The sequence below is a fragment of the Aquarana catesbeiana genome, linkage group LG06, assembly GCF_042186555.1.
Source record: "Aquarana catesbeiana isolate 2022-GZ linkage group LG06, ASM4218655v1, whole genome shotgun sequence".
In the NCBI taxonomy this organism is placed as follows: Eukaryota; Metazoa; Chordata; class Amphibia; order Anura; family Ranidae; genus Aquarana; species Aquarana catesbeiana.
The window spans coordinates 232163308-232187064 of NC_133329.1; the positions used below are offsets into that span (position 1 = coordinate 232163308).

General features: G+C 39.3%; 1 protein-coding gene across 1 annotated transcript; it reads left to right on the top strand.

The window, feature by feature from the left end:
* Positions 1-4862: 4862 nt before the first annotated feature.
* LOC141146630 (hemoglobin subunit beta-3-like) lies at positions 4863-7910 on the top strand. Its single transcript, XM_073633041.1, has 3 exons — positions 4863-5031; positions 6150-6372; positions 7693-7910. The coding sequence occupies exons 1-3, from the start codon at positions 4940-4942 to the stop codon at positions 7819-7821; spliced, it is 444 nt and encodes a 147-aa protein (XP_073489142.1). The 5' UTR covers positions 4863-4939; the 3' UTR covers positions 7822-7910.
* The last annotated feature ends 15847 nt before the right edge of the window (positions 7911-23757 follow it).

A 23757-nucleotide genomic window follows, 5' to 3' on the forward strand; every position in this document is an offset into this window, starting at 1 on the left:
AGGGAGAGGAGGAGGGACACCAAGGAGGAATACTCATCCAGTCAACCACAGAGGAGTAGGAAGGGAGGGGTCTCTCCTCCCCCACCCCCTAAACAAAGAAGGAATACCCTTCCAAAGAGAGGAAGGGGATGCAGGGCAGGGAAGCGCAAGCAATGCAAAAAAACGAATGAGGGAAAAATAAACACCGGTATATTCAATTTAAGTGAGGTTGAATTGAACCAGAAGAAACTCAATATACTTAATTTAGGCTTGAAATGTGCACCAAAGAAGGTTATAAACAAATTTGAGGTCTATATAGACACGCATAGGTTTATTAGGACCTTAAATATGAAAAAATATTTTCTAAGCCATCCGACGGACCCTGCAAAGAGAATGTCCAGTGTAACACATAAAGTAGATAGTGGCTTAAAAAATAAGTCAATTTTTAATCCCTAAAATCCAAGCAACCATTCAATTGAGGTATTTAAAAGCCTGGTGTTGAAGGATATTGAGGATTTGTCCCCAATAAAAAGGGTTAATGCTGAGTATATTAGAGGAGGCATTAAGTCCTTGGAAGATAAGAAAAATATAATTATCCGGCCTACAGACAAGGTGTGGGGGGGGTTGTGGTTATGGATAAATCATATTATCATAACCAGTTGGTGGAACTTTTGGGAGACAAGAGACTAGCATCCGACCCAACAGAGCCCTATAGAACCCAATTAAATTCCTTGGTTGAGTGGGGCTATGGAATTAACGCCCTCAACCTGAAAGAAAAGAAATACTTGGTCCCTAGTGCATGTAGAATCCCAGTCATCTACACACTACCCAAAATCCATAAGGATACACAAACTCCGCCAGCACGACCAATTGTGAACGGTATTGGGTCAGTTACTGCGAGGCTGGGTGAATACTTAGACAAGTTTCTTCAGCCCAGTGTCAAAGTAACAAAAGCTTATCTGAAGGACACATCTGAGTTGTTACGACTATTAGAACTAGTTGAATTAGGTACAGCCTCTGAAACACATTTGGTGACGGCTGATGTGGCCTCGCTGTACACCATATTTCAGCATGAGGACGCAGCCTTAGCCCTTAATTGGGTGCTAAGTAGAAGGGACGACATTCCACACATGCAAAAATGTTTCTTGGGCCAAGTACTTGACTTTTGCATGTCGCATAATTACTTTTGGTTTAATGGCCAATTCTTCTCTCAACAGGTTGGTGTGGCTATGGGCGCTAAATATGCGCCCAGCCTAGCCAACCTGTTCATGGCTGAATGGGAGGATAGGCGTATATTCAATAGTCATAGACCCCAGTTGAAGTCTTACCGCAGGTTCATTGACGACCTCCTGTTCATTTGGGAGGGTTCGATGGAATCTGTGGTGAAATTTCTGGAGGATCTAAACAAAAACACTAATAACATCAAATGGGATTACCAGATCAGATACATTAAAACATGTTTGAAGAATGTATAAAGAATGTATGTATAAATACTACTCACAAGCCTCTGCCTGTTGTCCCATACACTGTGTTATTCTTTCACCTCCACGGCATCACTGTAGATGTCTGTGGTGTGAGTTGATATACCCTAAATGTAATAACATTTTGCAAACATGCTGCAATCACAATTAACAATTAATGACACCCCCCAGCGAGAAAAACACACAATAAAAGCGAGCACGAATGCACATTCCTGCTATGCTCAGTTGTGAAGGGGCGTAATAATGGCAGAGCTTTAAAAACCTGACAGAGGTTCAAATCCTTCCACATTCTGTCCAAAAATAAAAAAACAAAGCTTAGGTTAGGCATACCTTATTAAGCATTATTATGAATTTTCAGCAAAAAGTATACAATACTGCGAAAAAGTAATTGCCCCCTAAACCTGATAACTGGTTGTGCCACCCCAACTGTAATCAAGCATTTGCGATAACTGGCAATGAGTCTTTCACATTGCTATGGAAGAATTTGGGCCCACTCTTCTTTACAGAATTGTTTTAATTCAGCCACATTGGAGGCTTTTCTAGCATGAGCGGCCTGTTTAAGGTCATGCCACGGCATTTCAATCGCACTTGAGTCCGAACTAAAACTAGGCCACTCCAAAACCTTAATTTTTTTTTGAGCCATTGGGAAATGGACTTGCTAGTGTGTTTTAGATCATTGTCCTGCTTCATATCCCAAGTGTGCTTGAGCTTGAGATCACAACCTGATGGCTGAACATTCTCCTTCGGGATTTTCCAATAGAGTGCAGAATTCATGGTTCCATGAATTATGGCAAGTCGTCCAAGTCCTGAAGCTGCAAAGCAGCCCCAGACCAACATACTACCACCCCCATATTCGACTGTTGGTATGATATTCTTTTTATGAAATGCTGTGTTTGATTTACGCCAGATGTAATGGGTCGAGATAAAAGTTCAACTTTTATCTCACCAGAGAATATTTGCCCAAAAGTACTGGGGATAATCAAGATGTTTTTTGACAAATGTAAGACGAGTCTTTGTGTTCTTCTGGTCAGGGGCGTTTGCCTTGGAGCTCTCCCCGGGATTAAATTTTTTCCCAGTTTCTTTCTTATAGTTCAATCATGAACACTGACCTTAACTGAGGCAAGTGAGGCCTGCAGTTCTTCAGATGTTGTTCTGGGTTTATTTACAACCTCCTGGATGAGCCATCATTGTGCTCTTGGAATAAATTTGGTACACAGGCCCCTCTGGGTAATGTTCAACACTGTTCCAAGTTTTCTCCATTTGTTGATAATGGCTCTCACTGTGGTTCACTGGAGTACCAAAGCCTTAGAAATGACTTTGTAACCCTTTCCAGACTGTTCTTATCTGAGATCTTTTAGAGTGCTTCACTTTGTCAGGTGACTTCTATTTAAGCGATTTCTTGATTCAACTGGTCTGGCAGTAATCAGGCCTCGGTGTAGCAAGTGAAATTTAATGCAGCTTTCCATAAAATGTAGTTAATCACAGTTCATTCATGATTTAGCAAGGGATGGGGCAATTACTCTTTCACAAAGGGCCAGACAGGTTTGACAGCTTTTATTCCCTTAAAAAATGAGATCTTTATTTAAAAACAGCATTTTGTATTTACTCGGGTTATTTTGTTGTGTAATATTAAATTTTTTTGATGATTTGAATCATTTAAGTGAGACAAATATGCAAAAAAAAACCAATCAATAATTATATAGCATCTCACAAAAGTGAGTAAACCCCTCACATTTTTATAAATATTTTATTATATCTTTTCATGTAACAACACTGAAGAAATTACACTTTTCTACAGCGTAAAGTAGTGAGTGTACAGCTTGTATAATAGTGTAAATTTGCTGTACCCTCAAAATCCCTCAAAATAACTCAACACACTTTGACAAGTGTGTCTTGCCTACAGTCAAGCATGGTGCTGGAAGTGTCATGGTCTGGGACTACATGAGTGCTGCCGACACTGGGGAGCTACAGTTCATTGAGGAAACTATGAATGCCAACATGTACTGTGACATACTGAAGCAGAGAATGATCCCCTCCCTTCGGAGACTGGGTCGCAGGGAAGTATTCATGATAATAACCCCAAACACACCTCTAAGACGACCACTGCCTTGCTAAAGAAGCTGACGGTAAAGGTGATGGACTGGCCAAGCATCTCTCCAGACCTAAACCCTATTGAGCATCTGTGGGGCATTCTCAAATGGAAGGTGGAGGAGTGCAAGGTCTCCAACATCCACCAGCTCCGTGATGTCGTCATGAAGGAGTGGAAGAGGACTCCAGTGGCAACCTGTGAAGCTCTGGTGAACTCCATGCCCAAGAGGGTTAAGGCAGGGTTGGAAAATAATGGTGTCCACACAAAATATTGACACTTTTGGCTCAATTTGGACATTTTCACTTAGGGGTGTACTCACTTTTGTTGCCAACGGTCTAGAAATGAATGGCTGTATGTTGAGTTATTTTGAGGGGACAGCAAATTGACACTGTTATACAAGCTGTACATTCACTACTTTACATTGTAGCAAAGTGTCAATTCTTCAGTGTTGTCATAATAAAAGATATAATAAAATATTTACAAAAATGTGAGAGGTGTACTCACTTTTGTGATATACTGTACGTAGAAGAATACATGTTGCACTAAATTGATGAAGAAATTTGTTTTTTGACTTTTTTTATGGATATGTATTATAGCAGAAAGTAAAAAATATAGTTTTTTTGTTTTAATTTTGATGGTCTTTATTTGTTTATAGCGCAAAAAATAAAAACCGCACAGGTGATCAAATACCACCAAAAGAAAGCTCTGGCAGAGAGGAGAGATCAGGATAATTTGATTAACAATACAACAGGTTCCATGTGCATTTTTATAGTCTTGCAATTAAAAATGACTAATATATGGAAAGCATGTATCCAAAATATAGGTGAACCCAATATTTTCTATTTTAGGTTTACACACTTGAATAACATTCAAACTATTTTGTTAAAAAATGTGTTGTAAAAACTACTAAGCAATTAAAAATAATGTTGATATCATCATTATCCTATTTATCTATATACTGTAAGTCAATACTATGGTGGCCTGAGAGTATTATTCCTTTGTATAATACCTGTAACACATGAAATCTGTTGCCATGTTTCATGAAAGACATCTGTAAAAATTGGGTGCTTTATATCATGAATTGTATCTGTTGCACAGCTGTTTATGTCTTATCTGCCTTTAACTTATGTACGTTGAGACCAAGTTCTGTGCGATCAGCATGTAGACATAGAAAATAAGCTATGAACAAGGCATGATGTAAAATAGCATAGTCAGTGATATGATTCACTTATCAGTTTAAATGGAGATACAATACTATGACAAAGCACAAATGAAATGTAGGTGTGACTCACAAAGCAGATTATAAATAAAATGGGAAGAAAGTTGTGTTTGCCATCCAACATCTACTTATTGAAGCAGGAGCTACTCTCATCTGACTTAATCCACCACCATGGTTCACTGGACTGCTGAAGAGAAAGCCGTCATCAACTCTGTGTGGCAGAAGGTCGATGTTGAACAGGATGGACATGAAGCACTTACCAGGTATAACAACTTCCCTTGGTGTTTTTACTTTTTCAGAATCTCTCTACTATATGTTACCAGTATCTTCTAACCTGAATCATTTAACAGTCTTCTAATATTTCCATGGTTTCAAATTGCAAAATGTATTTTAACTTAACAAAGAAATGAATGTGATACTTCATTGAATCATATTTGGGTTTGTCTAATAAGGCACTATGTAAAGTGGAATTCAATAGTTTTCCTTATTTATTGCATATTTTACACCTTTATTGTTTTTAGATTGACCAAATCCAATCATTGTAACTGTCAATTAGAAGAATATAAAGCAATGGGAAATCTTTCCAGTGGGGCCACAGACAGAAAAAAAACAACAACCTGGGAGAGATTCCAACCTTTACCCACTCTATCCAAATAAAAAAAAAAAAAACAGTTATTTACTGCTGTCTGTGTCCCAAACAGGTGTAACCACCTTTCCTGTTTGTCCTGGTCAGCATTATCACCTAGATTGAAAATGAGAGAGAATCCCAAGGCTTGAGTTGCCACCAGAACAGGAATGGATGGGAAATATTCTAATGGGGACACTAGTTCTGGTGACTGTCTAAGAGGAGATTTTCATCATTACAGAGACATTTCCTCTCACTTCCTGTTGTGGCTTTAGGACAGAAAGTGAAGGGAATCTCTCCAATGGGACAAAGGCAGAAAAAAAATGGGGTTATATTCTTCCACTCTCTGGCTTGTTACGTTAATCTGTGTAATTATTTTAATTAAAATAATACTTTCAAAGTATCTTAGCAAAATGACAATTGTCATTTATTTATCTTTACTGATGTTTCTTTCTGTTATTTATTTTCCTTTCCTAAGATGGGACTTTCTGCATTATAGATACTGTAATAGTGTTAGTTATGAAAGTAACAAATATCTTTACACAGTATGATTACATAATATTTTTTTTAGTATTCATATCCTTGCACACAAACAAACAAGTAATATTTGGTACAAGTTCACAGGTACATACCACTCAGTCATACAGGTACTGCATCATACCCATGAAGTTGTATTTATTCATTGATGATGTATATATGTTTGAAGGTTCCTGGTGGAAAATATTAATCAAACATGTTTTCTTCCATTTTTCATAGGCTGTTTATAGTCTACCCCTGGACCCAGAGGTATTTCAGCACCTTTGGAGATCTCTCCAGTCCAGCTGCAATTGCTACAAATCCTAAGGTGCACGCCCATGGCAAGAAGATTCTGGGAGCTATTGACAATGCCATCCATCACCTAGACAATGTGAAGGGCACTCTGCATGACCTCAGTGAAGAACATGCTAACCAACTGCATGTGGATCCTGAGAACTTTAGGGTATAAATCTTAATACTTTATTTAACACTGGGCTTGATTGCTTTCTATTGACCAAACAGAAATGTACTGTATGACCTTGTCACTTTTGTAAGTATATTTAAATCCAAAACTTTGCTCATTTTGAAGAGTAAGAAATAGTTAAAAACCCAAGCATTCTTTTTTTTTTTTTTTGCTGTTTGTGTATCATGGGGGGATTTCCACATGCTTCTTAGAGACTAAACAGGAAGTGTGAGGAAATCTCTAATGCCCTGTACACATGGTTGGATTTTCCGATGGAAAATGTGTGATAGAACCTTGTTGTCGGAAATTCCGACCGTGTGTGGGCTCCATCACACATTTTCCATCGGAATTTCCGACACACAATGTTTGAGAGCTTGCTATAAAATTTTCCGACAACAAAATCCGTTGTCGGAAATTCCGATCATGTGTACACAAATCCGATGCACAAAGTGCCACGCATGCTCAGAATAAATTAGGAGACGAAAGCTATTGGCTACTGCCCTGTTTATAGTCCCGCCGTACGCGTTTTACATCACCGCGTTCAGAACGATTGGATTTTCCGACAACTTTGTGTGACCGTGTGTATGCACGACAAGTTTGAGCCAACATCCGTCGGAAAAAATCCATGAATTTTGTTGTCGGAATGTCCGATCAATGTCCGACCATGTGTACAGGGCATAAGGCTGGGTTTACATAAATGCAGATTGGATGCGTTTTTAACAGCATCCAATTCACATAACATGTGAGTGTGACCGACTTTCAATGGGGCCAGTTCACACATGTCTTGGCGGCTGCGGTTTTGAAAAGGGTGCTGTATGTTTTTTGGTCTGGTTCAGGTATAAATTCAGTGAAAAATTTGCACTTGAATTGCACCTGAACTGGTGAACAGAAACACACAGGACACCAGACTGCAAACCGCACCGCAGATATGTGAACCCAGCCTAAAGGATTTGGAAAACATAACTTCTTATACAGTTTTGAATTGATTATGTGCCCTCATTGGAAAATGACATATCACCTTCCGTACTCCTTCCCAAAGTGATAAAAAAAAAGTTATGGCTTTGAAATTGTCTTAATAACCAGAGTAATGGTCGATAGTAATCCACAGCAATTAATTCTTCTTCAGCAGCTCAAGGAATAAGTAACAACTGCTGATCTCTCTTTGGTTGTAGTATACTTTAACACATTTTCAAACTTTTTTGCGTTTTGCTTTGGGTAACTAAAAACACTGTTATTCATTACTATTCTTCTAATTAAATAATTTGATAAAGTAAGGATTTGCTTACATACTAATAACAAAATGTTACTTTTTTTATGCAGCGTCTTGGAGAAGTGTTGATTGTTGTCCTGGGTGAAAAACTTGGAAAAGCCTTTAGTCCTCAAGTCCAGCAAGTATGGGAGAAGTTCATTGCTGTCCTGGTTGATGCTCTTAGCCACAGCTATCACTAAACTACAACATGAACAGAAAGCAGCATAGTTTCCACTATTAATTTGTGTTCCATTTGTAGCACGTGTAATAATAAAAAAACCTGAACAAAGTTCCCTTCTCTAATGTCATATTTATTTGTAAATACTAAATTAACAATGTGGCCTGTAAATAAAAATAGGTTTGTTTGGTGTATTTCCTAGTTAGGCTAGTTGATTTCGGAGGACAAAGATAAAGAGGTTGATTTACTAAAGGCAAAAATACTGTGTCCTCTGCAAGTGCAGATGTTCCAGAGCTTAGTAAATGAGCAGAAGCTCTGCTGACTTCCACCACCCAATCATGTACAAGCAAAAATGCTCTTCTTATTATTTTCCTTGTACGTGATTGGGTATTCTTTGCAAAGCGAAGCCTTACCTCATTTACTAAGCTCTGGAGCAACTGCACTTGCAGAGGGCAACTTTGCAAAGTGCACAGTCTATTTGGCTTTAGTAAATCAACCCCAAAGAATCTGGAATGGATTTTTCATGAATGCTATTCTTATCCTGGCCCTTAATGGTCTCTGCCAAGGGAGGACTGAAATTATTGTTCCTAGGGGGCAAACACAATCAACTAGTGCTTTCATGGCAGGGACAAATTTCTGTGGGCTAAAAACAGTGTACCATACGATGTGTGTCATGGTGCCACATTGCTAGGTGAGCATGGTAAAAAGTACATTTTCCAAAATGACATAGCTAATTAAAACACAATTTATCTTCCAGCATCAGCTTCCTTTAGCTCTCTCTGCATTTTGTCACATTACATCTCAGAGTCACAATGCAAGTTATTTATGGACATTTTCCCTCTACCAGACACTTTGATTGCAGGTCTGAACAAAAATTAATATAGCACTTAGAAGCTGTCATTACCCCCCTACCCCCTATTTAGAGACAAGCTGAATCTGGTTTTGGTATGAGACAGGTTCTACGAATAATACGAATGATTAAGTTTGTGTGCCAAATCTAAACCCCATTGAAGTCAAAGGGAGCTGACTGTTAAAAAATTGTAATGGCCATTTTCTATATTAAAAGACAAGAGATTGTCAAACAAATGGCCTAGGGGATGGACATTGCCTTGGGGAACATATACCAAACCAAAAAATGCTTTTTTACCACTTAAAGCCCACTGCATTTATAAAGCAGCAGGGCGGCTCTATTGTGCGAAACAACGTATGTAACCCCTTCCCTGCAGTGTCATTTATACAGTGATCAGTGCATTTTTTTAGCACTGAAATAAGGAAGAACCTAGTGCTGATAAGGTACGGTAATACCCCTCTGGATTTTATAGGCAGACCAGGTAATATAGTAAAAAAAGTGCTTTGTTATAAATATACAATAAAATTACAAATAGCAAAAAAAGAAATGTATATAATTACAAGAAAAGGTTTGTAACAAATATACTTAGGTTAACATTAGTATGAGACGCAGCTGTCCTATAGACAAAGCTGGGCTAGCAAGAGCACATACTGCATTTATATCCTTATTATTTTTCATCTTTCCATCCTTAGAACAATTTATAAGTACTCCTCTTTCTTATACTCCTTTTTTTGTTTTTCTCTTTTTTATACATGTACAGAGAACCATATACAGTAATCTACTGCAGTGTACATCAATATTTCATCTATTTTTTGGTCAGGATTTTGGCTAGCGTTTATTACTCCACACGCCTGAAGTCCTTGCAACTGGGACACTTGCAGCTTCTCTGCTCTCTTGCCCTTTCTGTACATGCCCTTCCTCCTCTTTTTCACCTGGCATATTATCGAGGCCCTGGTCTTGCAATATATATCCGTGGGAACCCAATTTGGGCCCCCCTTGGTTGCTTTTATGAACGATTGGTTCATCTCTGTAAGTATAATCTCTTTAGCTGTTATACTGATATTAAACATGACTGGAGGCACATGTCTTATGGACTATAAAGCACTCCCTTTTATTGTTTAATTATCATAGATTTAACTGTTATATCAATTTATTACTATACTAATGTATCATTGTATTTACATCCTAGAATACTTATGATTCTCTATAGAAAAATGACATAAGCCTCCAAAGAAGGACTACAAGGTCCGAAACATGTCAGGCATCATTTGCATTATGTGCTCTTGCTAGCACAACTTTTTCTACAGGACAGCTGAGTCTCATACTGTTTACCTAAGTATAATTGTTACAAACCTTTTCATGTAATTGTAAACATTTCTTTTTTGCTATTTGCAATTTTACTGTATATTTATAATAAAATACTTTTTTTTACTATATTACCTGTTCTGCCTATACAATCCAGAGGAGTATTACTGTGACTTATCAGCACTAGGTTCTTCTTTTTTCTTGTTTCCTATTGGATCAGTCAGACCAGGTGTCTTACACGCACCACCAACCCCTGCCTCATCAATTTTTTTTAGCACTGATCAGTGGTGTCACTGGTCCCCAAAAAGTGTCACTTAGGTTCAGATTTGTCCACCGCAATGTCGCAGCCCCGCTAAAAATTGCTGATCACCACTATTACCAGTAAAAACAATAAAAAAAAAGTAAAGTCCATAAATCTATCCCATGGTTTGTAAAAACTTTAACTTTTGCGCAATCCAATCAATATACGCTTATTGGGATTTTTTTACCGAAAATACAGTATTTCACAAAAGTGAGTACACCCCTCACATTTTTCTAAATATTTTATTATATCTTTTCATGTGACAACACTAAAGAAATGACACTTTGTAAGGTAGTGAGTGTACAGCTAGTATAACAGTGTAAATTTTCTGTCTCCTCAAAATAACTCAGCACACAGCCATTAATGTCTAAACCGCTGGCAACAAAAGTGAGTACACCCCTAAGTGAAAATGTCCAAATTGGGCCCAAAATTTCAATCTTAACCCTCTTGGGCATGGAGTTCACCATAGCTTCACAGGTTGCCACTGGAGTCCTCTTCCACTCCATATGACATCACAGAGCTGGTGGATGTTAGAGACCTTGCGCTCCTCCACCTTCCCTTTGAGGATGCCCCACAGATGCTCAATAGGGTTTAGGTCTGGACACATGCTTGGCGAGTCTATCACCTTTACCCTCAGCTTCTGTAGTAAGGCAGTGGTTGCCTTGAAGGTGTGTTTGGAATCCTTATCATATTGGAATACTGCCCTGCGGCCCAGTCTCCGAAGGGAGGGGATCATCCTCTGCTTCAGTATGTCACAGTACATGTTGGCATTCATGGTTCCCTGAATGAACTGTAGCTCCCCAGTGCTGACAGCACTCATGCAGCCCCAAACCATGACCTTCCCACCACCATGCTTGACTGTAGGGAAGACACACTTGTCTTTGTACTCCTCACCTGGTTGCTGCCACACACTTGACACCATCTGAACCAAATAAGTTTATCTTGGTCTCATCAGACCACAGGACATAATTCCAGTAATTCGTGTCCTTAGTCTGTTTGTCTTCAGCAAACTGTTTGCGGGCTTTCTTGTGCATCATCTTAAGAAGAGGCTTCCTTCTGGGACGACAGCCATACAGACCAATTTGATGCAGTGTGCGGCGTATGGTCTGAGCACTGACAGGCTGACCCCCCACCCCTTCAACCTCTGCAGCAATGCTGGCAGCATTCATACATCTATTTCCCAAAGACAACCTCTGGGTATTACGCTGAGCATGTGCACTCAACTTCTTTGGTCGACCATGATGAAGCCTGTTCTGAGTGGAACCTGTCCTGTTAAACCACTGTATGGTCTTGGTCACCGTGCCGCAACTCAGTTTCAGGGTCTTGGCAATCTTTCAGATCCTCAGATAGTTCTTTGCCATGAGGTGCCATGTTGAATCTCCAGTAACCAGTACGAGAGAGTGAGAGCGATAACACCAAATTTAACACACCTGCTCCCCATTCACACCTGAGACCTTGTAACACTAACAAGTCACATGACACCAGAGGGAAAATTGCCAATTAGGCCCAATTTGAACATTTTCACTTAGGGGTGTACTCACTTTTGTTGCCAGTGATTTAGACATTAATGGCTGTGTGTTGAGTTATTTTGAGAGGAAAACCAATTTGCACTGTTATACAAGCTGTACACTCAGTACTTTACATTGTAGCAAAGTGTCATTTCTTCAGTGTTGTCACATGAAAAGATATAATAGAATATTTACAAAAATGGGAGGGGTGTACTCACTTTTGTGAGATACTGTATGTAGAAGAATACATGTTGCTGTAAATTGGGCACTATATGACATTCTTAGAGATGCAGTTTTTAAAGCAGGAAAGGACCCACTCTGGGATCAATGCTGTCCCCAAACCTCCTTCGCTTTCACAATCAACACTCTTCCAATACATGGTTGAGTGTTGCAGGTTCATATCCATGTGGTTTAAACACATGTAAACAGTGTAGCAGACACAAGAAGAGTAAAACTGTAACCTCCTGTTCAACAGACAAGACATATTCCCTCAAAAATGACAATAACTGTAATTTCAAATCGATGATATATTTCATAGAATGTAGTGCTTGTCGGATTCAATACATATGTAAGCTGTATTTTAACCCTTTATCAAGCAAAATACGTGATAATAGGAAAAAATAGTGGCGTTAAATAAATGTTTGTTCAAACCAAAGTGACTTATATCCTAAAATCACTAAATGAACATGTGAATATAGAATAATCACTAAATGAATATGTGAATAAACAATAATCACACCCTGTGACAAGTGAAAAAAAAAATATATAAAATATGTTATCACAAAATATAGTCCATAAATTGTTTACATGACTCCAAAAACAATGTGAAATCTTCCTGTTCCATCCACCACACCAGTGTGCCAGTGATTCCACTCCCCTAATGAAATGCACTAACCGAATTTAAATGCCTACACTTTCGTGTTAGGCTTAGACGCTTATAAACCGCATGGATAGGGTTTTAAACGAATATCCAAGATCCAACCGTGTATATCAGATAGTTCTCCACATGTAAATAATGATAAAAGTGCTCCAATAGTGAAATACCATAAAAACCAGTGTATTAAAATGCACTTCACATTTTCAACCATTAAACTCACATTTGCAAACTTGAAAACCAGCAAAAGAAATCACAGCAAATCTTTAAGCAGCAATAAAACAGCGGATCTTGTGGTCACGGCGGACCCGAGGTGTGCTGGTGTGTAAACAACTCTCACCCCTTCCTTGGTCCTGGATCTCAGCTTACTCATCCACTTCCTAGTCCGAAGTTCAGCATCCTACGTCATTGATGATGATTGCCTTACAGCCACGCCCCCGACATGTTTCATCACACAGACTTAATCATCGGATTGGCTGAATGGCACGACAATCATTCCTTATATACCCTTAACACTAATAGATCGCTGCTATCTGTACTGCGCATGTGCACACCTCGTGTCCCCGCAGCGGCAATATCCGGACATTTACATCAAGAGAGAACAACTATAAAGGGGCAAATGTTCTTGCAGTTTATAGATACATGATCAATTTGACGCCCCAATATAGATTACTCTATCAAGAGCTTGTATGATAAGATGATTGCTAGTATCTTACTAATGAGCATAAACGGTGTTGAATATACACATTCATGTGGTGTGCAGACCACATAATTTGTTAACATACAGTTATTATTGATTAAAATCATAATGAACATTATCAAATCTCACAATAAAATTTTTTTTTTCATAAATAAGCAACAAGAATAAGCTGGACCAATCTAATAATGGCTTAGTTTAAAGGCCAGAACTAGGGAAAAGATATACGCCAACAACGTATACTCACTCACCCAGTGGTGGGTGAGTGAGACAATCATCCACTGTTCAAAAGGCAACCACTGGTAGGTGCCAGAAAATGAAAATATCAAGACCCCTCTCCCCCACCACTTTAGAACAGAGTGTACCAGACACCAAAAAAAATCTCTAAAGGGTACTAGCCAACACTCCATGTAACTGCTCTTAAAGCAGAGCGGATTGCAATATATTTCACCCACCCTATTGGAAACGAAGAGACAGAGCTAAATACTGAATGAAATAAATAATAGTAAAAACAAAAGTACAAATAAAAATAAAAATGAATATAAATATAGATATAAACTTAAAATTAAAATAAAAAGAAAATAAAGTAAAGTAAAATAAAGTCCAAATGCACAGTTCCCTAATCATTACTAATAAAGCAGTTCAAATCAACTTCTATATTTAACCCCCTAGGGGCAAGACATTTAAAAAGGAAAATCCAGCGGGTCTCCCTTTGAGATAAATCTCTTACATGATTAGAGCCCCTCCAAGATGGATAAATGCAATCAATCCTGCAATATTGCAGCAAAGAAGGGTCCTGGTTGTGTTTTTCTCTGAAATGAAGGGAAACGCTGTGAAACTTAAAACCATTTTTTATGATCATTAGATGTTCAGCTATGCGGACCTATAGGAGTCTCTTAGTCCTCCCCACATAAAATAATCCGCAAGGACACCATAGTAGATAGACCACATATGAGGAATTGCAAATGATGAACTCCTTAGTTTCGAAGATTTCACCCTCAGCATTCGTGATCCTAATAATCCCCCTATTACTGACCCTCACTGTTCTACAGCACACACATTTTCTGCAGCAGTAGAATCCCTTCAAATTAATTTTTAGTATTTGTTGATCAGGAGGGTCCAAGATTTTCTTCACCAACTGATCTCCAAAATTTGGGGCTCTCCTGTAGATGAATTTCAGTTGTGGGGGTATTATTTCACCAAGATGTCTATCCCTACATAGGATGTGCCAGTGTTTCCTAAAAATGGTTTCCACTTCCCTATACTGGAAGTGGAAATTTGATATGAATTTAATATTGAATTCCTTCTGGTTCAATTCAACCTCACTTAAATTGAATATACCGGTGTTTATGTGTCCCTCATTCATTTTTTTGGATTGCTTGCGCTTCCCTGTCCTGCATCCCCTTCCTCTCTTTGGAAGGGTAATGTCCAAGTTAATAGAGGTGGACATTATAGTGTTATGAACCATTCACCAAGGCCTCCACAACTAGAGAGAGGGGGATACCCACAATCAAATTATGGCTATGGTTATCAGTCCCCCCGAACCCATAGGGGAAATATATCACAGAATTACCATACCCAACCGAATCACCAACCCTGGCAACATTATCATCCCCCACCCAATCATTACCCTGATCCGAGAAATGAAATACCTATGTATAATAGATACCAACAGATAGCGGATGAGGATTATTATGGGGGGTTACCAACAAAACTCACCTTTTTGGGGAGGGGAGGGAGAGGAGGAGGGACACCAAGGAGGAATACTCATCCAGTCAACCACAGAGGAGTAGGAAGGGAGGGGTCTCTCCTCCCCCACCCCCTAAACAAAGAAGGAATACCCTTCCAAAGAGAGGAAGGGGATGCAGGGCAGGGAAGCGCAAGCAATGCAAAAAAACGAACGAGGGAAAAATAAACACCGGTATATTCAATTTAAGTGAGGTTGAATTGAACCTGAGGAAACTCAATATACTTAATTTAGGCTTGAAATGTGCACCAAAGAAGGTTATAAACAAATTTGAGGTCTATATAGACATGCATAGGTTTATTAGGACCTTAAATATGAAAAAATATTTTCTAAGCCATCCGACGGACCCTGCAAAGAGAATGTCCAGTGTAACACATAAAGTAGATAGTGGCTTAAAAAATAAGTCAATTTTTAATCCCTAAAATCCAAGCAACCATTCAATTGAGGTATTTAAAAGCCTGGTGTTGAAGGATATTGAGGATTTGTCCCCAATAAAAAGGGTTAATGCTGAGTATATTAGAGAAGGCATTAAGTCCTTGGAAGATAAGAAAAATATAATTATCCGGCCTACAGACAAGGTGTGGGGGGGGGGGTTGTGGTTATGGATAAATCATATTATCATAACCAGTTGGTGGAACTTTTGGGAGACAAGAGACTAGCATCTGACCCAACAGAGCCCTATAGAACCCAATTAAATTCCTTGGTTGAGTGGGGCTATGGAATTAATGCCCTCAACCTGAAAGAAAAGAAATACTTGGTCCCTAGTGCATGTAGAATCCCAGTCATCTACACACTACCCAAAATCCATAAGGATACACAAACTCCGCCAGCACGACCAATTGTGAACGGTATTGGGTCAGTTACTGCGAGGCTGGGTGAATATTTAGACAAGTTTCTTCAGCCCAGTGTCAAAGTAACAAAAGCTTATCTGAAGGACACATCTGAGTTGTTACGACTATTAGAACTAGTTGAATTAGGTACAGCCTCTGAAACACATTTGGTGACGGCTGATGTGGCCTCGCTGTACACCATATTTCAGCATGAGGACGCAGCCTTAGCCCTTAATTGGGTGCTAAGTAGAAGGGACGACATTCCACACATGCAAAAATGTTTCTTGGGCCAAGTACTTGACTTTTGCATGTCGCATAATTACTTTTGGTTTAATGGCCAATTCTTCTCTCAACAGGTTGGTGTGGCTATGGGCGCTAAATATGCGCCCAGCCTAGCCAACCTGTTCATGGCTGAATGGGAGGATAGGCGTATATTCAATAGTCATAGACCCCAGTTGAAGTCTTACCGCAGGTTCATTGACGACCTCCTGTTCATTTGGGAGGGTTCGAGGGAATCTGTAGTGAAATTTCTGGAGGATCTAAACAAAAACACTAATAACATCAAATGGGATTACCAGATCAGATAAATTAAAACATGTTTGAAGAATGTATAAAGAATGTATGTATAAATACTACTCACAAGCCTCTGCCTGTTGTCCCATACACTGTGTTATTCTTTCACCTCCACGGCATCACTGTAGATGTCTGTGGTGTGAGTTGATATACCCTAAATGTAATAACATTTTGCAAACATGCTGCAATCACAATTAACAATTAATGACACCCCCCAGCGAGAAAAACACACAACAAAAGCGAGCACGAATGCACATTCCTGCTATGCTCAGTTGTGAAGGGGCGTAATAATGGCAGAGCTTTAAAAACCTGACAGAGGTTCAAATCCTTCCACATTCTGTCCAAAAATAAAAAAAACAAAGCTTAGGTTAGGCGTACCTTATTAAGCATTATTATGAATTTTCAGCAAAAAGTATACAATACTGCGAAAAAGTAATTGCCCCCTAAACCTGATAACTGGTTGTGCCACCCCAACTGTAATCAAGCATTTGCGATAACTGGCAATGAGTCTTTCACATTGCTATGGAAGAATTTGGGCCCACTCTTCTTTACAGAATTGTTTTAATTCAGCCACATTGGAGGCTTTTCTAGCATGAGCGGCCTGTTTAAGGTCATGCCACGGCATTTCAATCGCACTTGAGTCCGAACTAAAACTAGGCCACTCCAAAACCTTAATTTTTTTTTGAGCCATTGAGAAATGGACTTGCTAGTGTGTTTTAGATCATTGTCCTGCTTCATATCCCAAGTGTGCTTGAGCTTGAGATCACAACCTGATGGCTGGACATTCTCCTTCGGGATTTTCCAATAGAGCGCAGAATTCATGGTTCCATGAATTATGGCAAGTCGTCCAAGTCCTGAAGCTGCAAAGCAGCCCCAGACCATCATACTACCACCCCCATGTTCGACTGTTGGTATGATATTCTTTTTATGAAATGCTGTGTTTGATTTACGCCAGATGTAATGGGTCGAGATAAAAGTTCAACTTTTATCTCACCAGAGAATATTTGCCCAAAAGTACTGGGGATAATCAAGATGTTTTTTGGCAAATGTAAGACGAGTCTTTGTGTTCTTCTGGTCAGGGGTGTTTGCCTTGGAGCTCTCCCCGGGATTCAATTTTTTCCCAGTTTCTTTCTTATAGTTCAATCATGAACACTGACCTTAACTGAGGCAAGTGAGGCCTGCAGTTCTTCAGATGTTGTTCTGGGTTTATTTACAACCTCCTGGATGAACCATCATTGTGCTCTTGGAATAATTTTGGTACGCAGGCCCCTCTGGGTAATGTTCAACACTGTTCCAAGTTTTCTCCATTTGTTGATAATGGCTCTCACTGTGGTTCACTGGAGTACCAAAGCCTTAGAAATGACTTTGTAACCCTTTCCAGACTGTTCTTATCTGAGATCTTTTAGAGTGCTTCACTTTGTCAGGTGACTTCTATTTAAGCGATTTCTTGATTCAACTGGTCTGGCAGTAATCAGGCCTCGGTGTAGCAAGTGAAATTTAATGCAGCTTTCCATAAAATGTAGTTAATCACAGTTCATTCATGATTTAGCAAGGGATGGGGCAATTACTCTTTCACAAAGGGCCAGATAGGTTTGACAGCTTTTATTCCCTTAAAAAATGAGATCTTTATTTAAAAACAGCATTTTGTATTTACTCGGGTTATCTTGTTGTGTAATATTAAATTTTTTTGATGATTTGAATCATTTAAGTGAGACAAATATGCAAAAAAAAACAATCAATAATTATATAGCATCTCACAAAAGTGAGTAAACCCCTCACATTTTTATAAATATTTTATTATATCTTTTCATGTAACAACACTGAAGAAATTACACTTTTCTACAGCGTAAAGTAGTGAGTGTACAGCTTGTATAATAGTGTAAATTTGCTGTACCCTCAAAATCCCTCAAAATAACTCAACACACTTTGAAGAACTATCTGAGGATCTGAAAAAAAGAATGGTGCTCTACATAAAGATGGCCTAGGCTATAAGAAGATTGCCATGACCCTGAAACTGAGCTGCCAAGGCCATATGGTGGGCAAGACCATACCTCGGTTTAACAGGACAGGCTCCACTCAGAACAGGCCTCACCATGGTCAACCGAAGAAGTTGAATGCACATGCTCAGCATCATATCTAGAGGTTGTCTTTGGGAAATAGATGTATGAGTGCTGCCAGCACACTGCATCAAATTGGTCTGTCATCCCAAAAGGAAGCCTCTTCTAGAGATGATGCACAAGAAAGCCCACAAACAGTTTGCTGAATGCAAGCAGACTAAGGACATGGATTACTGGAACCATGTCCTCTGATGAGACCAAGATAAACTTATTTCTGAACTTGGTTCAGATGGTGTCAAGTGTGTGTGGTGGCAACCAGGTGAGGAGTACAAAGACAAGTGTGTCTTGCCTACAGTCAAGCATGGTGCTGGGAGTGTCATGGTCTGGGACTACATGAGTGCTGCCGACACTGGGGAGCTACAGTTCATTGAGGAAACTATGAAGGCCAACATGTACTGTGACATACTGAAGCAGAGAATGATCCCCTCCCTTTGGAGACTGGGTCGCAGGGAAGTATTCATGATAATAACCCCAAACACACCTCCAAGACGACCACCGCCTTGCAAAAGAAGCTGACGATAAAGGTGATGGACTGGCCAAGCATCTCTCCAGATCTAAACCCTATTGAGCATCTGTGGGGCATCCTCAAATGGAAGGTGGAGGAGTGCAAGGTCTCCAACATCCACCAGCTCCGTGATGTCGTCATGAAGGAGTGGAAGAGGACTCCAGTGGCAACCTGTGAAGCTCTGGTGAACTCCATGCCCAAGAGGGTTAAGGCAGGGTTGGAAAATAATGGTGTCCACACAAAGTATTGACACTTTTGGCTCAATTTGGACATTTTCACTTAGGGGTGTACTCACTTTTGTTGCCAACGGTCTAGAAATGAATGGCTGTATGTTGAGTTATTTTGAGGGGACAGCAAATTGACACTGTTATACAAGCTGTACATTCACTACTTTACATTGTAGCAAAGTGTCAATTCTTCAGTGTTGTCACATTAAAAGATATAATAAAATATTTACAAAAATGTGAGAGGTGTACTCACTTTTGTGATATACTGTACGTAGAAGAATACATGTTGCACTAAATTGATGAAGAAATTTGTTTTTTGACTTTTTTTATGGATATGTATTATAGCAGAAAGTAAAAAATATAGTTTTTTTGTTTCAATTTTGATGGTCTTTATTTGTTTATAGCGCAAAAAATAAAAACCGCACAGGTGATCAAATACCACCAAAAGAAAGCTCTGGCAGAGAGGAGAGATCAGGATAATTTGATTAACAATACAACAGGTTCCATGTGCATTTTTATAGCCTTGCAATTAAAAATGACTAATATATGGAAAGCATGTATCCAAAATATAGGTGAACCCAATATTTTCTATTTTAGGTTTACACACTTGAATAACATTCAAACTATTTTGTTAAAAAATGTGTTGTAAAAACTACTAAGCAATTAAAAATAATGTTGATATCATCATTATCCTATTTATCTATATACTGTAAGTCAATACTATGGTGACCTGAGAGTATTATTCCTTTGTATAATACCTGTAACACATGAAATCTGTTGCCATGTTTCATGAAAGACATCTGTAAAAATTGGGTGCTTTATATCATGAATTGTATCTGTTGCACAGCTGTTTATGTCTTATCTGCCTTTAACTTATGTACGTTGAGACCAAGTTCTGTGCGATCAGCATGTAGACATAGAAAATAAGCTATGAACAAGGCATGATGTAAAATAGCATAGTCAGTGATATGATTCACTTATCAGTTTTTTTTTTTTTTGGGAAAATAGTCTTTATTGAAATTAGGCATAAATTTATACAGCTCATTTGAGGTCTATGCATAGATACATACAATATTATCACATGTGGTACGATTACATACAACAGCGCCTTACAAGGCTGGCATTGCATAGCAAAGATATATCTATTGTTAATAGCTCTGTAAAGTTCTAACAGACTGAGTTGGAACGTTTATTATATAGTTGTGCGTTTTGGTTATTAGGTGTTGATATTCTTGTTTTCACGCATTACTATACACATGTCTCCCCGTCTCCCAGCCATCCGTCCCATATCCTTGAGTATTTGTGACTGTTTCCCCTGTGTTTGTAGATCAACTGCTTGTATGGGAGGGAATTGTTAACATCCCTCTTCCAGCTTGTTATGGTGGGGGTTACGTTCTGCATCCAAGTCTTAGCAATCACTTTCCTGGCCAAAAACAGGACTTCAGATATAAATGTGGCTTGGTATTTATCAATATCCACGTCTGGAAGAAGACCGAGTATGCACAGTTCGGCTCCCATAATTATATCCAGGATTTGGGGATATTCCAAGATGCTACTTTCGTTTCTGAATTGAGAACGTAAGGCATGTCGGAGTTGTAGGTATTTAAAGAATAATTGTTGCGGAATAGAGTATTCTTCCTTAAGAGTTTGAAACGCTTTGGGCCTAGCGCTTGCCATTACTTGGTGCAGGTATATAATTCCATATCTGGCCCACATAATAGGGTCTGGTATTTTTTTGAGTTCCGCAAGCTGGTCGTTAGCCCATAAAGGAGTGTGCGTGTGGATATTCCCTATTTTAAGTTTTTTCTGGGCCAGTCCCCATATTCGTTGATGATGTTTAAGTAACCCGTCATTAAATTGTGGACCTTTCCTATGAACCTGACCCCCTCGTAGTATAGTTTGAAGTGGGGTAGATAAGGGACTGTCTTGGCTACTCGCTACTAGTGTACTGTATCTTTGTCTTTCATTATTATGGTAGTGGTGCATATGTGACAGTTGTGCCGCTATGTAGTATTCCTGCAGATCTGGCAGAGCTGTTCCTCCCATATCTGTAGGGTTTTTAAGGACATTCCAAGCTACCTTATGTCTTTGATGTCTGCAGACAAAGGTGTTCAAAATAGATTCAATTTTTTTGAAAATCCCTATAGGGATATATAGTGGGGCATGCCATACCATGTAGAGGATCTTAGGTAGGATAATCATTTTTATGATATTTATCCTCCCCATTACTCCCAGAGGTAGTTTAGACCATGCTTGCGTTTTGGTTTTAATCATGTTAAACAATGGCTCTATGTTATTGGCTGTATATTCACGTAAGTCTCTTGTAACCAGTACCCCTAGATATTTAATAGTGTTTACTCTGACTAATGGTAGTTCTGGGTGTATAGTATTTGGGGGAAATTGGTCTATAGGGAGTATCTGTGATTTTTCCCAATTTATCCGTAGGCCTGAGAATTTCCCCATTTTGTCTATTGTGTCTAGAGCTGCTTGAAGTGATGGGCCCTGATCTGCTAGATAGAGTATCGTGTCATCAGCATAAAGTCCGATCTTCTCTATATAGTCGCCTATTCTGAGACCCACTATGTCCATGTCAGCTCTTATAGCTATGGCCAATGGTTCCGCAGCCAGTGCATATAGCAGTGGAGAGAGGGGACACCCCTGGCGTGTGCCCCTTTCCAGGGGGAATTGCTCTGACATACAACCATTGACGAAAACCCGTGCTTTTGGTGACTGGTAGAGTATTTGTACCCACTGTATAAAATTGGGACCGAATCCATATTCCTGTAGACATTCCCATAGAAAAGGCCATTCCACTGAGTCAAAGGCCTTTGCTGTGTCTAGGGCCACCACTACTCTGGTACCTCGATTGTCGTGTTGTGTTTGAATATTTAGAAAAAGTCTTTTTATATTCATGGCCGTATTTTTCCCGGGCATAAAGCCGGTTTGGTCTGGGTGTATTAAGGAAAGAATAACTTTGTTTAGGCGGGATGCTAGGATTTTGGCCAGTATCTTAATATCCACTTGAAGTAGTGAGATTGGGCGGTAGGATTCGGGGTATCTGAGGTCTTTTCCTGGTTTAGGTAAAACTATTATCTGTGCTTCCTGCATTGATGGAGGGAGTGATTTATGTTCTTCACTTATCAGTTTAACCACTTTAAGACCAGCCTCGTTTTGGATTTTAGGTGTTTACATGTTTAAAACAGTTTTTTCTGCTAGAAAATTACTTAGAACCCCCAAACATTATATATGGTTTTTCTTCTAACACCCTAGAGAATACAATGGCGGTCATTGCAATACTTTTTTTTGCACCGCATTTGCGCAGCGGTCTTATAAGCGCACTTTTTTTGGAAAAAATTCACTTTTTTGAATAAAAAAATAAAACAACAGTAAAGTTATCCCAATTTTTTTTTTATACTGTGAAATATAATGTTACGCCAAGTAAATTGATACCCAACATGTCATGCTTGAAAATTGCGCCCGCTCGTGGAATAGCGTCAAACTTTTACCCTCAAAAATCTCCATAGGCGACGTTTAAAAAATTCTACAGGTTGCATATTTTGTGCTAAAGAGGAGGTCTAGGGCTAGAATTATTGCTCTCGCTCTACTGGTCGCGGCGATACCTCACATGTGTGGTTTGACCACCGTTTTCATATGCGGGCGCTACTCGCGTATGCGTTCGCTTCTGCGCGCGAGCTCGTTGGGACAGGGGGGTTTTAAAAATTTTTTTTTTATTTTTATTATTTATTTTACAATATTTTATTTATTTTTACACTGTTTAAAAAAAAAAAAATTGTGTCACTTTTATTTCTATTACAAGGAATGTAAACATCCCTTGTAATAGAAAAAAGCATGGCAGGACCTCTTAAATATGAGATCTGGGGTCAAAAAGACCTCATATCTCATATTTACACTAAAATGCAATAAAAAAAAAAAAAAAAAAAAGTCATTTAGAAAAATGACATTTGAAAAAATAAGCCTTTAAGAGGCGTGGACGGAAGTGACGTTTTGACGTCGCTTCCGCCCAGCAGTGTCATGGAGACGAGTGAGCGCCATCTTGGCCTCACTCGTCTCCAGACACACAACGGCACAGGACGCGATCGCCTCCGCCGCTACCGACGGCTCCGGTAAGCGGCGGAGGGCACCGGATCGCGGCGGGAGGGGGGGCCCTCTCCCGCCACCGATAAAAGTGATCTCGCGGCGAATCCGCCGCAGGGACCACTTTTATCTGAAAGCCGGCTGCCGCACGAAAACAGGGATACCGGGGTTATGGCAGCTAGCTGCTGCCATAACAACGATATACCCCTTCAAACTTAGGACGTACATCGTCGTGCGGCGGTCGGGAAGTGGTTAAATGGAGATACAATACTATGACAAAGCACAAATGAAATGTAGGTGTGACTTACAAAGCAGATTATAAATAAAAT